The 15053-nt window shown below is 52.3% G+C and overlaps 1 protein-coding gene across 2 annotated transcripts in view; it reads left to right on the top strand.

Moving 5' to 3' along the window:
• Nucleotides 1–950: 950 nt before the first annotated feature.
• LOC116464198 (sodium/calcium exchanger 2) overlaps nucleotides 951–15053 on the top strand; it is a 38655-nt gene continuing 24552 nt past the window's right edge. Inside the window, exons 1-2 of one of the 2 annotated variants that reach the window (XM_058435011.1) lie at nucleotides 951–5495; nucleotides 13799–14463. In XM_058435011.1, the coding sequence (XP_058290994.1) occupies nucleotides 4821–5495; nucleotides 13799–14463 (1340 nt within the window). In that variant the 5' untranslated portion in view covers nucleotides 951–4820. The remainder of the gene's footprint in view (nucleotides 5496–13798; nucleotides 14464–15053) is intronic. The other variant, XM_032147485.2, reaches the window with a different exon arrangement.

The following is a 15053-nucleotide window of genomic DNA, read 5'->3' as shown; positions in this document are numbered from 1 at the left end:
TTTGTGTCTCTGTCTCTTCCCATGTCCGCGTGTCTCTCTCTCTCTCTGTCTCTCTCCCCATCTCCCCCTTGTCTCCATCTCTGTCTCTGGATATCTCAGTCTCTGTTTCTCTCTCTCTTTCCTCTTCTCTGGCTCTCCCTGGGAGCCAGTGCACCCTCCTCCCACACACCTTTGTCTCCACCCCTGGCAGGGGAGACCTGGAGGAAGAAGACCCCCCACCCGCAGAGTGGGCTCCCCCAGGCCTGGAGTCCTCTAAACCCTCTAAACTCCTCTCCCCACTTCAGCAGAGCTCCCCTGCTCTCTCCAGTCCTCCCAGCCGGCACCCACCCCAGCTCTCCCCTGAGAACCCAGCCCGCCTCCCCCTGCCTTGTTTCTGGCATTCTGAGGCCGGTCCTTTTTGCAGTTTAACTGGTAGCCTTTGTAGTAGAGATGAGACCAGACCTCCCTTCAATCTAACCTCCCCAGTCTTCCTCGTGTAACTGAACCAGTCCTTCCTACCGTCTAACTTCCATACCTCTTGCTGTTTGTCCAGCTCTTGATTCATTCATTCTTGTTGGTAATTACTGAGCGCCTTTCCTGCTCCGGGCAAGCACTAGGTACTGGGTTAGACCAGGCCAGTCCTTCCTGCAGTCTCACTTCCATCCCTTTCCTGGTGTGCCAGCCTCACACTGTCTCAGTGGGGGGTGGGTCTCAAAAGCTTCTCCGCTACCTCTTGGGGGGTGCTGAGAGGGCCCTGGCCAACACACTGTCTGCCTTCCTTAAGAGAAGGGGGCCCTGGAGAAGGTGGGCAAGAGAGTGAGTGATGGCAAAAAGGTATGAGGCTGTGCCTGTAGCCCTGGTCTGTGTGTGTGCGTGTGTGTGTGTGTGTGTGTATGTGTGTGTGTATGTCTCCCTGGCTGCAGGTGAGGTCCCAGCCCTGTGTGACAGTGCCCACGGGGGGGGCTTCAGATGGCTTTAAAGAGCACCAGGTTAAGAGCCCTGTTCCTCCTCTGGACTTCAGTTTACCTATTATCAGTGTATCACAGCCTCGAGCACCCAAGCTCTGTGGTGTGATCCCCACACTGGACCATTTTGAGGTGGCGAGAGCGCCTGCGCTCACGCTGGGGCAGTAAACGTGCATGTTTAGAAGTCTGAGTCCCCAGCTAGGTCCTGCAAGGGCCAGGCCCCCAACACAGGCACAGTCAGAAAATCACCCTCCCCCGCCGCCCCACTGTGGAGTGGTAGCGTGAAGGATATGAGGGAGGGGTCTTACCTGGCACGCCAGACTGCACCCACCCCCAGGCATGCAGTCCGGTTCTTCTGACCAAGGACCTAAGAGGCACGTGAGGCAGAACAGGGGTGCTCACCGCCGACCCAGCTGGCTGCAGGCCCACGAAGGGAGGGAGAGATGGCCCTGGGAGACAGTACCTGCCATCTGCCCTCCCCGCTCCCACCCTGGGCTCCACCTGATCCTTTTGCCCCTGTATTCTAAAAGCAGATTGGGTTTCAGGGCTGCTGGTGGATGGAGAAGCAGAGGCAGGAGCCGGGAGCAGAGGGAGCCCACGGTCCCCGGCGTCAGGGCTCAGACCTCTTGGTCATTCATTTCACAAATATTTATCTAGTGCTTTCTCTCCCTGACTGCTCCTGCCGCAAGGCCCCAGCGAGAAACCAGGTTTTGCAGGAAAAGGGGATTGCACTAGGCTGTGCTTGACCCAGCCCCTGGGCGAGGAGGGTGAGAACCCCCATCACCTAGCTGTGGTCTCCCTTGAGGACTGCAGCAGGAGGGACAGGTGGTTAAACCTGAGAGAGGACTTCCCAGGCCGAGGCTTCCTCCCGGAGAGAGCAGGGTTTGGTTTGATGCTTTAGAAGAATTCCTGACTCCCGGCTGGCCCCTGTTTCTCCTGAAAGCCGGGGAGGCGGAGGGAGAAGGGAGCATGAGCCTTTGCTTTGGCTCCTGGTGGGTTTGTAATTATGCCTAAGTTGTTGCTAATTAGGGGGCTGCTAATTAGACGTATCATTAGGGGCCTTGCTGAGGGGGCTAATTGTGCGGTGGCCCTTTAAGAATCACCCCTCTTCCCCACCCCTGCCTGCACACAGACACACACACACACACACACACACAGGCACACAGGCATGCTCCTCGCTTGCTCTCTCCTTCTTGGGAAGTTCTGCCAACACGCTGCCTCCCTCCCCCAGAGGAGCCAGCTCCCAGCCCATGGGTATGTGGGTGTGAGTTGGGGACAGGCTGTGGGTTAGACTCTCAGAAGAACTTTTCAAGTAAATGGAAGCCCCTGGAAGAAATGAAGCTGGTGGCAGAGGGGTCTGGGAGGGTGGAGGCTCCCAGGACACCTCTCCTCCTCTCTCCTCCTCTTTTGATAAGCCACTGGGTTACCATGGCAACATGAGGGTGGGGCAGAGGAGCTCAGAGTCAGGGCCACTCTTGGAGAGGCGACCTGGGAGCTAGAGTTGGTGCTGGATGATGTGGGCAAGTTCCGTAACCTCTCTGCGCCTTGGTCCTCTCACCTGTGGAATGGAGGGGCGCTCCCCGAAGGGGGAGGGTGTCATTTTGGATGGGGTGTTCGGGGAAGCTGACATCAGAGTGGAAACCCGAAAGGGAGGAGGGAGCAAGGCTAGCGGATATGAGGGGAAGAGTGGGCGGGGCATGGTGGCACGCGCCTGTGATCCCAGCACTTTGGGAGGCCAAGGCAAGTGGAGCACCTGAACCCAGGAGTTCAAGAACAGCCTGGGCAACATAGAGACTCCCGGCTCTACAATAAATTAGCTGGGTATGGTGGTGCACGCTACTTGGGAGGCTGAGGAGGGAGGATCACTTGAGCCCTGGAGGTCGAGGCTGCAGTGAGCTGTGATGGTGCCACTACACTTCAGCCTGGGTGGCAGAGTGAGACCCCATCTCAACAAGAAATACATAAATAGAGAAGTGTGTTCGAGGAAGGGGGAACAGCAGGTGCCAGGGCTCCAAGGCAGAAGCTTGTCTGGTAAGGCTGAGGAGCAGAGGGGAGGAGAGGGTGGCTGAGGCAGACTGGGTGAGGGGGAGAGGGTGGGAAAAGAGGCCAGAGAGGGAGTTGGGGCCAGATTGTGCAGGATCTCACGGGCCCTGGAGAGGACGTTGGTGCTGGGAGTGAGATGGGAGCCATGGGGGGTTCTGAACAACAGAGGGATGATGCAAGCTGATTTGTGGGCTTTTTTTGTTTTTGGTTTTGTTTTGTTTTTGAGACAGAGTCTGGTTTTGTCGCCCAGACTGGAGTGCAATGACATGATCTCGGCTCACTGCAACCTCTGCCTCCCTGGCTCAAGCGATTCTCATGCCTCAGCCGCCCGAGTAGCTGAGATTACAGGCACATGCCACCACACCTGGCTAATTTTTTTTTTTTTTTTTTTTTGTATTTTTAGAAGAGACAGGGTTTCACCATGTTGGCCAGGCTGGTCTCAAACTCCTGACCTCAAGTGATCCACCTGCCTCAGCCTCAAAGTGCTGGGATTACAGGCGTGAGCCACCGTGTCCAGCGATTTGTGTTTTAAAAGGAAACCCAGATAAGACACGGTAACAGCCACTCAAACTCAGCACCAGAGGCAGGGAGAGAAATAATGAAACAGTAGAACCCCCACACCCACAAATGGGACAGAAAGCCCAGCACAGTGCCTTAGATGTCACAGCCCCTTAGGAACTGCACCACTTACAGAGCCTGGGGAAAACCCCAGGTCAGACGCAGGCAAGCTGGAGATACTGACGCCTGCTATCACCTTGGGGAGGGACATGAATGAGACCCTCCAGCAACCCCTCCCCAGCCCCACTTGAAACAGACAAACACAGCCCAACACCTGCCACAGCCCAAATCCTGAGCAAGAGCTTTCAAAGGGCCGAGTTGGAGACCATTTGAATCTCCTAACAAACTCAGAGCCTCCTGTCCCTGCCTCTCAGTGAATTTTGCAGTTTGTGTGCTTTTGTGCTTGGCTTCATTCAGCCATTGTGACATCTGTGAGATTCATCCATGTGCTGGGTGCAGTAGCAAATAGTTCACTCCCTTTTCAGTGCTCTATAATATTCCGCTGTGCAAATCCTCCAAACTTATTTCTCCATTTTACTGCTGATAGGCCTCTGGGTTGTTTGAAGATTGGTGCTATTATAAATAAAGCTGCTATGAACATTCTTATTTTATTTTATTTGAGATGAATTCTCACTCTGTCACCCAGGCTGGAGTACAGTAGCGCCATCTCAGCTCACTACAACCTCTACCTCCCAGGTTCAAGTGATTCTCCTGCCTCAGCCTCCTGAGTAGCTGGGGTTACAGGCTTCTGCCACCCTGTCCAGCTAATTTTTGTGTTTTTAGAGAGACGAGGTTTCACCATGTTGGTCAGGCTGGTCTCGAACTCCTGATCCACCCACCTTGGCCTCCCAAAGTGCAGGGATTACAGGCATAGCCACTGCACCCGGCCTGCTATGAACATTCTTGTAGGTCCTTTTAGTGGACATAAGGACCTATTTCTCAGGCACATACCGAGGAGCAAAACTGCTGAATTGCACGACGCGTGGTGTTCAGCTGTAGTTTCCCGAAGTGCATAGACCAATTTGCATTCCCACCAGCAGCGCATGGGGGTTCCTCTGTCCTTATCTTTCAGTCTCTCTCTCTCTCTCTCTGTGGGTCTCTGTCTGTCACTCTCTGTGTCTCTGTCACCCTCGGTCCCCATCCTGCCTGCATTGGTCCTCAGCTTCTCCCCCAACCCTCCTTCCCCAATGAGCTTTGACCTTTGTGTGACAGAAAGAGGTTTGCTTCCCTCACCCAGACCTCCTCCTCCTCCCCCATAGGACCCCACCACCCCCCATGGCTCCCCTGGCCTTGGTGGGGGTCGCACTCCTCCTGGCGGCTCCCCCATGCTCCGGGGCAGCCACCCCAACCCCCTCCCTGCCGCCTCCCCCGGCCAATGACAGCGACACCAGCACAGGGGGCTGCCAGGGGTCCTACCGCTGCCAGCCGGGGGTGCTGCTGCCCGTGTGGGAGCCCGACGACCCGTCGCTGGGGGACAAGGCAGCGCGGGCAGTGGTCTACTTTGTGGCCATGGTCTACATGTTTCTGGGAGTGTCCATCATCGCTGACCGCTTCATGGCGGCCATCGAGGTCATCACGTCAAAAGAGAAGGAGATCACCATCACCAAGGCCAACGGCGAGACCAGCGTGGGCACCGTTCGCATCTGGAACGAGACGGTGTCCAACCTCACGCTCATGGCCCTGGGCTCCTCCGCACCTGAGATCCTGCTGTCAGTCATCGAAGTCTGCGGCCACAACTTCCAGGCGGGTGAGCTGGGCCCAGGCACCATCGTGGGCAGCGCTGCCTTCAACATGTTTGTGGTCATCGCCGTGTGCATCTATGTCATCCCAGCTGGCGAGAGCCGTAAGATCAAGCACCTGAGAGTCTTCTTCGTCACTGCCTCTTGGAGCATCTTCGCCTATGTCTGGCTTTATCTCATCCTTGCTGTTTTTTCCCCGGGTGTGGTCCAGGTGAGCAAAGACCCATAGATGCTTTCTTGGTGCATGTGTGTCTGCAAAATCCAGAGAGGTACTCTTGGCTTGGAATGTTGATTGCTGTATTTGTAGAAATGCACGCCCACATCTGAGAGGGCTGCCAAGTACGGTTGTGCAGGTCACAGACTACACAAGGGGATTGAGCCAAACAGGGCAAGTTCTGCTGGAGGGGCTGGAGTCCTGCTGATGCTACCCAGGCGTATCTCTGGAGGGTGCAGCGAACATTTATTTGTCCAGAGGGACGCACTGTTTTGCACTTAATAACAGTATGCTCATTTGGAAGGGGCACCTTTTAGCTCCCAAAAGGGTGTTGTATGTACTAACAGAGTCCCTGTGATCTGTGTAATGAATGCTAGGTATGTTCACATGTTTTCCTACACTCTCTACCTTTTATATAATTGATTCCCGCTTTTGCAATAAGACATCCTTCATTCGCATAATTCATAATACCCTTGCATATAATCCAGTCTTGTGTTTTCTGACATTGCTAATTGGCTTGAGTAACTTGGTGCAATTTGCATAATTTATCCATGGGCTCGCATAGATACATACCTACATCTGCATAATTTAGCCATTTGCCAGATATGTAATCATGGTTCGCATAATTCATTCATTATTCATCATCAATTTCTGATGTTGGGATAATTTATGCCAATTTAGTGTAACGTATACTCCCATCCAACCCAACATCGATATAAGCCCTGTGACCGCTTTGCATAATTTATTCCAACAGTGAGACAAAATTTAGACCCACAGCTGCATAATTTATACCTATATTCTCATAATCATTAGCCTTTCGCTCACCCCATGTCTTAACCCGCATACTATGTAGTCTTCCTTGACAACGTTTGCCTAATGTATTTCCCACAACCCCATGACTGCCTCCTACATTTGCATAATTTATTTATGGGCCTGGCCTAATTCAGTCACACACATGCATAATTTATTTGCAGGTGTCCAGGATTCATTCACACATGTGTGTAATCTATTTTTGCCTATCTGTCAGGTTTCTGCCAGTTACAGTTTCTTCCCAGGAAGGATCTGAAGCTAGAGATAGAAAAATGCCTTGTGGGTTTTCTGTGAAGGAGGATATATAACGGAGGGATCAGAAGCCACAGTGAGGAAAGGGGAGGACAGTGGCACCAGAAGACAGGGCTCCTGAAAGAGGGAGAGAGAAATAGGAGAGAGTTTCCCATCTGCCATGGTGAAAAGTGTGCAGTGATATATCATACAGTTTAAGGTGTTGTTAAAATGAATGGTGTCCTGACTTAGGCTTTCAAAAAGGCATTTGAGGCTAGGTGTGGTGGCTCATGCCTGTAATCCTAGCACTTTGGGAGGTCGAGGCAGGAAGATCACTTGAGGTCAGGAGTTCGAGACCAGCCTGGCCAACATGGTGAAACCCCATCTCTACTAAAAATATAAAAATTAGCCTGGCGTGGTGGTGCCTGCCTGTAATCCCAGCCACTTGGGAGGCTGAGGCAGGGGAATCGCTTGAACCTGGGAGGCGGAGGTTGCAGTGAGCCGAGATGGCCCCACTGCACTCCAGCCTGGGTGACAGAGTAAGACTCTTTATCTAAAAAAAGAAAGAAAAGAAAGAAAGGAAGAAAGGAGAATATAACAGATATTTCGTTACATCCCCTTTATTTCTGCTGATATGAAATTCTTAGGTAATCAAAGAGAGATCTTGTGGCCTCAGAGTTTGATCCATGCACCTGAAGCCAGAGATTTGGGTTCAAATCCCATCTCTGCCGTTCCCTCACTGTGTGACCTAGGGCAGATTCATTATCTTCTCCAGGCCTCAGTTTCCCCACCTGTAAAATGGGGATCATGAGAGTGCTGACTTCATAGGGCTGCCATGAGGAATAACTGAATTGTTCGGTGTGGGAAGACTTAAAATAGTCTGCCTGGAACAGAGTAAATGTTAGCTATTCATTAACAAACTCCCCTATGCATTTGGCTTCCCAAAAAGTCAGTATAATGTCCAAACTGTGTTATAAAGATTTATATTTCTTTCTTTTTTTTTTTTTTTTTGAGATGGAGTCTTTCTCTGTCGCTCTGAGGCAGCGATTCTCCTGCCTCAGCCTCCTGAGTAGCTAAGATTACAGGTGTGTGCCACCACGTCAGCTAATTTTTGTATTTTTAGTAGAGACAGGGTTTTGCCATGTTGGCCAGGCTGGTCTCGAACTCCCAACCTCAAGTGATCTGCCCGCCTCAGCCTCCCAAAGTGCTGGGATTACAGGCATGAGCCACTGTGCCCTGCCTAAAGAAAAGGTTTCTGGACCAGGCGCTGTGGCTTATGCCTGTAATCCCAGCACTTTGTGAGGCCGAGGTGGGCGGATCACAAGGTCAGGAGATAGGGACCATCCTGGCTAACACGGTGAAATCCCGTCTCTACTAAAAATACAAAAAAATTAGCCAGGCGTGGTGGCGGGCGCCTGTAGTCCCAGCTACTCGGGAGGCTGAGGCAGGAGAATGGCGTGAACTCGGGAGGCAGAGCTTGCAGTGAGCTGAGATCATGCCACTGCACTCCAGCCTGATCGACAGAGCGAGACTCTGTCTCAAAAAAAAAAAAAAAAAAAAAAGGAAAGGTTTCTAACAGAACAGTCTGCATTTCCACCTGGAAATGCTTCATCACAACTACCCTCATGACATGACAAGGGAGCCAGATGCAGGCATCTATTTATAATGAATAAGTTGGGCTTCAGAGAAAGAAAAAGATCAGAAACCATTACATGCAAGAAGTCTAGGCAGAGGAGCAGGTAGCCACGAGATTTAAAACAAGTGTATTTGGAGTATGTTAAACTATATAGGAAAATACTTCATATAAGATATACATAAGGTCAGGCACAGTGGCTCACGCCTGTAATCCTAGCACTTTGGGAGGTCGAAGTGGATGGATCACCTGAGGTCATGAGTTCGAAACCAGCCTGACCAACATAGTGAAACTCTGTCTCTACTAAACATACAAAAAATAGCTGGGCATGGGAGCACCTGTAATCCCAGCTACTTGGGAGGCTGAGGCAGGAGAATCGCTTGAACCTGGGAGGTGAAGGTTGCAGTGAGCTGAGATTGGGCCGCTGCACTCTGGCTGGGGTGAAGGAGTGAAACTCACTCTCGAAAAAAAAAAAAAAAAAAAAGAAAGAAACTTAAAAAAGGTATACATAGGCCGGGCGCAATGGCTCACGCCTGTAATCCCAGCACTTTGGGAGGCTGAGGTGGGCGGATCACCCGAGGTCAGGAGTTCAAGACCAGCCTGACCAACATGGAGAAACCCTATCTCTATTAAAAATACAAAATTAGCCAGGCGTGGTGGTGCATGCCTGTAATCCCAGGTACTCGGGAGGGTGAGGCAGGAGAATCGCTTGAACCCGGGAGGCAGAGGTTGTGGTGAGCCAAGATTGCACCGTTGCACTCCAGCCTGGGTAACAAGAGCAAAACTCCGTCTCAAAAAAAAAAAAAGAAAGAAAGAAAAAGAAAAAGAAAGAAATATATAAAACAGAGTTATAAATTCTAACTATCATAAACAGTGTTTTCACGGATAAGAACGTTAGTGGCAGGTTCTGAAATGAGCCGGCATATGGGACATTTCTGTATTGTGTGGGACTGTCCCATGAGTTGCTGGATGTCATCAGGCCAGGAAAGGCCAAGACCATGTCCCCCTCCCTAGTGATGATGGAAGCCCACAAATACCCCTAGATTTCCAATACTGTGTCTCAGGGGTGTGCCTGCTCCACCGAGACCAGAAAATGTCACAGTGCCCTCCCAGGCTGGACACATTCTTAGTGGGTGCTCTAGAAAGACATTGTGAATCGGCTAGAATCACTTTTCATTGACCTGCAGGGAGGAAGGAAAATCTTAGGGGTTCGAGATTGTCCTCTGATGAATAGAGACTCCCTCGCAATATACATAGTGGTAGGTTCAATTAATACAAGGGAGAGAGTTCATTTCACAGCTTGCGCCTAACATTCAGCTCCTTTTCCCAAATCTGCCTGTTGGCTTCATGCGGTTTTACTATTTGCAAGTCTTGTCTGTTCTCTGAGCCATCAGTAAACATAGTGATAGCCAGGTGTGGCAACTGGATCTTAGATATTTTTCCTACCAGGCTCATTTTAAGATACTTTGGGGGCCGCCTTTTTTTTCTCGAGATGGAGTCTCACTCTGTCTCCCAGGCTGGAGTTCGGTGGTGCAATCTCAGCTCACTGCAACCTCCACCTCCTAGACTCAAGCGATTCTCCTGCCTCAGCCTTCCTAGTAGCTGGAATTACAGGCACACACCACCACACCTGGCTGATTTTTGTATTTTTAGTAGAGATGGGGTTTCACCATGTTGGCCAGGCTGGTCTTGAACTCCTAAGTTCAAGTGATGCACCCACTTTGGCCTCCCAAAGTGCAGGGATTATAGGCATGAGCCACTGTGCCTGGCCTTCGGGGGCCTTGTCATCGTAAATACTCTTTTTTTTTTTTTTGAAACTGAGTCTTGCTCTGTGGCCAGGCTGGAGTGCAGTGGGGTGATCTCAGCTCACTGCAACCTCCGCCTCCCGGGTTCAAGCGATTCTCCTGCCTCAGCTTCCCAAGTAGCTGGGATTACAGATGCCTGCCACCACGCCCAGCTAATTTTTGTATTTTTAGTAGAGACGGGGTTTCACCATATTGGCCCTCGTGATCCACCCACCTCCGCCTCTCAGAGTGCTGGGATTACAGGCATGAGCCACCACGCCCGGCCCATAAATACTCTTTAATCTTTTCTTCTTCATCTTTGATGAGAAAGGTAACATTTGAGTCTTTCCATGAATATCTTCAAGGCAAACCCTTGAGTCTTGCTGGATGCTTTCCATGTGCCAGGCCTGTGCTGGGCCACCAGCAGACTGAGTCTTGAGCCTCTGTGAGCCCAAGATAATAGTACTAAATAATGACGATGGCGATGTTCTTTTTTTTTCTTTTTCTTTCTTTTTTTTTAAGATGGAGTCTCATTCTGTCACCCAGGCTGGAGTGCAGTGGCGTGATCTCGGCTCACTGCAACCTCCCCGTCCCGGGCTCAAGCAATTCTCCTGCCTCAGCCTCCCGAATAACTGGGATTACAGATGCACACCACCACGTCTGGCTAATTTTGTATTTTTGGTAGAGATGGGGTTTCACCATGTTGGCCAGGCTGGTCCGAACTCTTGGCCTCAGGTGATCCACCCACTTTGGCCTCCTAAAGTGCTGGGATTACAGGCGTGAGCCACCACGCTTGGCCAGGCAATGTTAATTTCACATCTTGAGTCTTTTCCATGTGTCAGAAACTGAGAATGCTGTGCGCTAGGAATGCATGTGCTCATTCAGTCTTGGAAATGTCCCCATTGTATAGACCAAGAGATGAGACAGCCATCCCTGTGGGAGAGCCAGGCTCCCAACTCAGTGCTGCCCTGGCTGTGCATGGGAACTGGTTTTATGAGGCAGAAGAGCCAGATGTGTGTCTCTATTGGAGGCACAGCCTGTCCGTGAGGGCTAGGCAAATGCTAAGGAGGCACTGGCAGGGGTCATGGGTGGGGAACTGAGGGCGTTTGGGTGAACAGAGAGCAGGCCCTGGATGATGGGCGAGGTTTGGAGAAGTGGAGGCACCCCTCAGGTGATGGGGGAGAAATGGAGCAGGCAGAAAAAAGATGGAAGGAGAGAGAGGCCAGAAGAGACACAGGCTCTGTCCCTTGACAGCAGCTGGGACCACAGGGTGGGGATTGTCTGTTGCTTGGTAGTGGATGAGGATGTCTGGGTTCCTGGCACCTGGGCAGCTGGGCATGGTTCTCAGCATCTAAAAGGTGGACAGATGGATGAATGAGGAGACTAGGAGAGAAAGAGAACACATACACACATACACACGCACGTGCACACACACACACAGATGGACACACACATGCACACACGTACACACACATGCACACACATACACACGCACACACACAGAAGGACACACACATACACACACAGACGGACACACATGCGCACACACGGACACAGACATGCACACACATATACACATGTACACACAGAGGACACACACAGATGACACACATGCACACACACACACACATACATGCACACACAAGCACGCACACACAGGACACACACGCACATACACATGCACATACACATATACACATGCACACACGCGCACGCACGTGCACACACACAGACAGAGCGAGAGAGAGAGGGAGAGAGAGAAAAGTAGCTCTGGAGAAACACAGATATTGAGAAAGAGAAAGAAACTCACAGGGAGGGAAATAGATACCTACCAATAGATAAAAAGAGGGACATGGAGACAAGGAGACCGAGGCGACAAGAAAAGAGAGGGAGCCAGGGAGAGAGACAGAGGAGGAGGAAAGGCTAAGAAAACCGTTGAGACAGAGGCAAGGAGGGAAAGAGACAGCGGCACACAGAGAGCGATGGAGAGAGGCAGAGACAAACAGGGACAGAGAGAGATAGAACGAGATGGAGAGAGAGAAAGAAATGTGGGGGGATGGGGAGAGGCCACAGACAAAAAGGGAGGACAGAGTTAAAAAGAGATGGGAGGAAGTCGAGGGAGAGAGATGGGGAAAGGCAGAGGTTTACAGGGATAAGAGGGAAATAGAGAGTAAGTGAGGAACAGAGAGACAGAGATGGAGAGGACCAGGAGCAAGGAGAGAGAGAGAAAAGGGGGTGGGGAGAGATAGGGAGAGGCAGAGATGAGCAGAGACGGGGCGAACAGACAGAACGAGATGGAAAGGGGTGGGAGAAAGGAGAGAGAGAGATGGGGAGAGAGATGAACAGAGACAAGGGAAATAGAAACTAAGAGAAGGACAGGGGAAAGGAGAGAGAGAAACGGGGACGGGGAGAGGGAAAAAAATTAGCTCTGGAGAAACACAGGTATTGAGAGAGAAAGAGAAAGAAACTCACAAGGGAGGGAGATGGAGATCTACCAAAAGATATACAAGGACATGGAGACATGTCCAGACATGGGGAGAGGCAAGAGCCAAACAGAGACAAAAAGGGAGGGACAGAGATAGAAAGAGATGGAGGGAAGGAGAGAGAGAAATGGGGGGGAGAGAGATGGGGAGAGGCAGAGATGAACAGAGACAAGAAGGAGGTTGAGAGAAACTAAGAGAGGGACGGGAAAGGAGAGAGAAATGAGGAGGAGAGAAGTGGGGAGAGGCAGAGATGAACAGAGATAGAACGAGATGGAGAGAGATGAGGGAAGGAGAGGGAAAGAGAGAAATGGGGGGAAACGGAGAACTCGGGGGAGAGAGAGGGGGAGAGGCAGAGATGAAGAGAGTCAGAGACAAAAAGGGAGGGCCAGAGATAGAAGAAGACAGAGAGAGATGGGGGAAGGAGAGGGAGACAGAGAAATGGGGGGAAGAGAGAGATGGGGAAAGGCAGACATGAACAGAGACAGAAAGAAGTGGGGAGAGATGGGGAGAGGGGAGGAAAGAGAGGCAGAGATGAACAGAGATTGAGATGGTGGGAGATGGGGGAAGAAGAGGGAGAGAGAAATGGGGGAACGGAACTTGGGGAGAGAGACATGGGGAGAGGCAGAGATGAACAGTCAGAAAGAGGTGGGGAGAGACGGGGAGTGGGGAGGAGAGAGAGATGGGGAGAGGCAGAGATGAACAAAGAGACAGAGCTCACGCCTGTAATCCCAGCACTTTGGGAGCTCGAGGCGGGAGGATCACAAGATCAGGAGTTCAAGACCAGCCTGGCCAACATGGTGAAACCCCATCTCTACTAAAAAAAAATACAAAACTTAGCTGGGCATGGGGGCGCATGCCTGTAATCCCAGCTACTCGGGAGGCTGAGGCAGGAGAATTGCTTGAACCGGGACCCGGGAGGCCAAGGTTCAAGGTTTGGTGAGCCGAGGCTGCACCACTGCACTCCAGCCTGGGCTACAGAGCAAGACTCTGTCTCAAATAAAAAAAAAGAAAGAAAGAAAGAAAGAGAGAGAGAAAGAGAAAGAAGGAAGGAAGGAAGGCGGGAAGGAAGGAGGGAAAAAGAAGCAAGGAAGGAAGGAAGGAGGGAAGGAAGGAGGGAAAAAGAAGCAAGGAAGGAAGGAAGGAAAGAAAGAAAGAGAAAGAAAGAAAGGAAAGGAAAGAGAAAGAAAAAGAAAAAAGAAAGAAAAGAAAAAGAAACAGAGAGGGATAAGGAGAGACGACGGGGCGGGGTTAGGGGTTCGGGAGACAGATGAGTGGCAGAGGCGGACAGAGACTGAGACAGAGGGGTGGGGAGGGAGAAGGCGGCCCGCCCGGCCTCGCCCTGACGCCCGCCGCCCGCAGGTGTGGGAGGCGCTGCTGACCCTGGTCTTCTTCCCGGTGTGCGTGGTATTCGCCTGGATGGCCGACAAGCGGCTGCTCTTCTACAAGTACGTGTACAAGCGCTACCGCACCGACCCACGCAGCGGCATCATCATAGGCGCCGAGGGCGACCCCCCGAAGAGCATCGAGCTGGACGGCACGTTCGTGGGCGCCGAGACCCCGGGTGAGCTGGGCGGCCTGGGCCCGGGCCCCGCCGAGGCGCGCGAGCTGGACGCCAGCCGCCGCGAGGTCATCCAGATCCTCAAGGACCTCAAGCAGAAGCACCCGGACAAGGATCTGGAGCAGCTGGTGGGCATCGCCAACTACTACGCGCTGCTGCACCAGCAGAAGAGCCGCGCCTTCTACCGCATCCAGGCCACGCGGCTGATGACCGGCGCCGGGAACGTGCTGCGCAGACACGCGGCGGACGCCTCGCGCAGGGCGGCGCCGGCCGAGGGCGCGGGCGAGGATGAGGACGACGGCGCCAGCCGCATCTTCTTCGAGCCCAGCCTCTACCACTGCCTGGAGAACTGCGGCTCCGTGCTGCTGTCCGTCACGTGCCAGGGCGGCGAGGGCAACAGCACCTTCTACGTGGACTACCGCACTGAGGATGGCTCGGCCAAGGCGGGCTCCGACTACGAGTACAGGTGGGTCCCCCGGGGTGGGGGGTGTGCAGGGGGCTGGCGCAGGCCGTGGGTCCCGCCGTCCGGCGGCCTCCAGGCTCATCGCCTCCTAACTGCCTCCTGCAGGAATCATTCGTTCATTTGTTCATTCATTCATTCCTGAGAGCCTGCTTTGTGCCAGGCGCTGCTCTAGACGTGGGCACACACCACTGGGCCAGGCAGAGAGCATGGCTATCCGAAGGCTACCCCTCCCGCCTTCATTATCTACCTCTGGGTTTTTGTTTGTTTGAGTTGAGTCTCACTGTGCTGCCCAGGCTGGAGTAAGTGGCGCATCTCCGCTCACCGCAACCTCCTTCTCCCAGGTTCAAGTGATTCTCGTGTGAGGCACAAGCCTCTTGAGTTGCTGGGATTATAGGTGTGTGCCACCACACCCGGCTTATTTTTGTACTTTTAGTAGAGAGATGGGGTTTCACCATGTTGGCCAGGCTGGTCACGAACTCCTGGCCTCAAGTGATACACCTACCTCAGCCTCCCAGAGTGCTGGGTTTACAAGCGTGAGCCATCGTCCGGCCATGTTCTATGTTTTATTGTCTGGTAAAACAGCTGTCTCCTCA

Source organism: Hylobates moloch, unplaced genomic scaffold (assembly GCF_009828535.3).
Source record: "Hylobates moloch isolate HMO894 unplaced genomic scaffold, HMol_V3 SCAFFOLD_264, whole genome shotgun sequence".
Classification (NCBI taxonomy): Eukaryota; Metazoa; Chordata; class Mammalia; order Primates; family Hylobatidae; genus Hylobates; species Hylobates moloch.
Note: the sequence above shows the minus strand (reverse complement) of the source record. Positions and strands in the feature narration are given on the sequence as shown.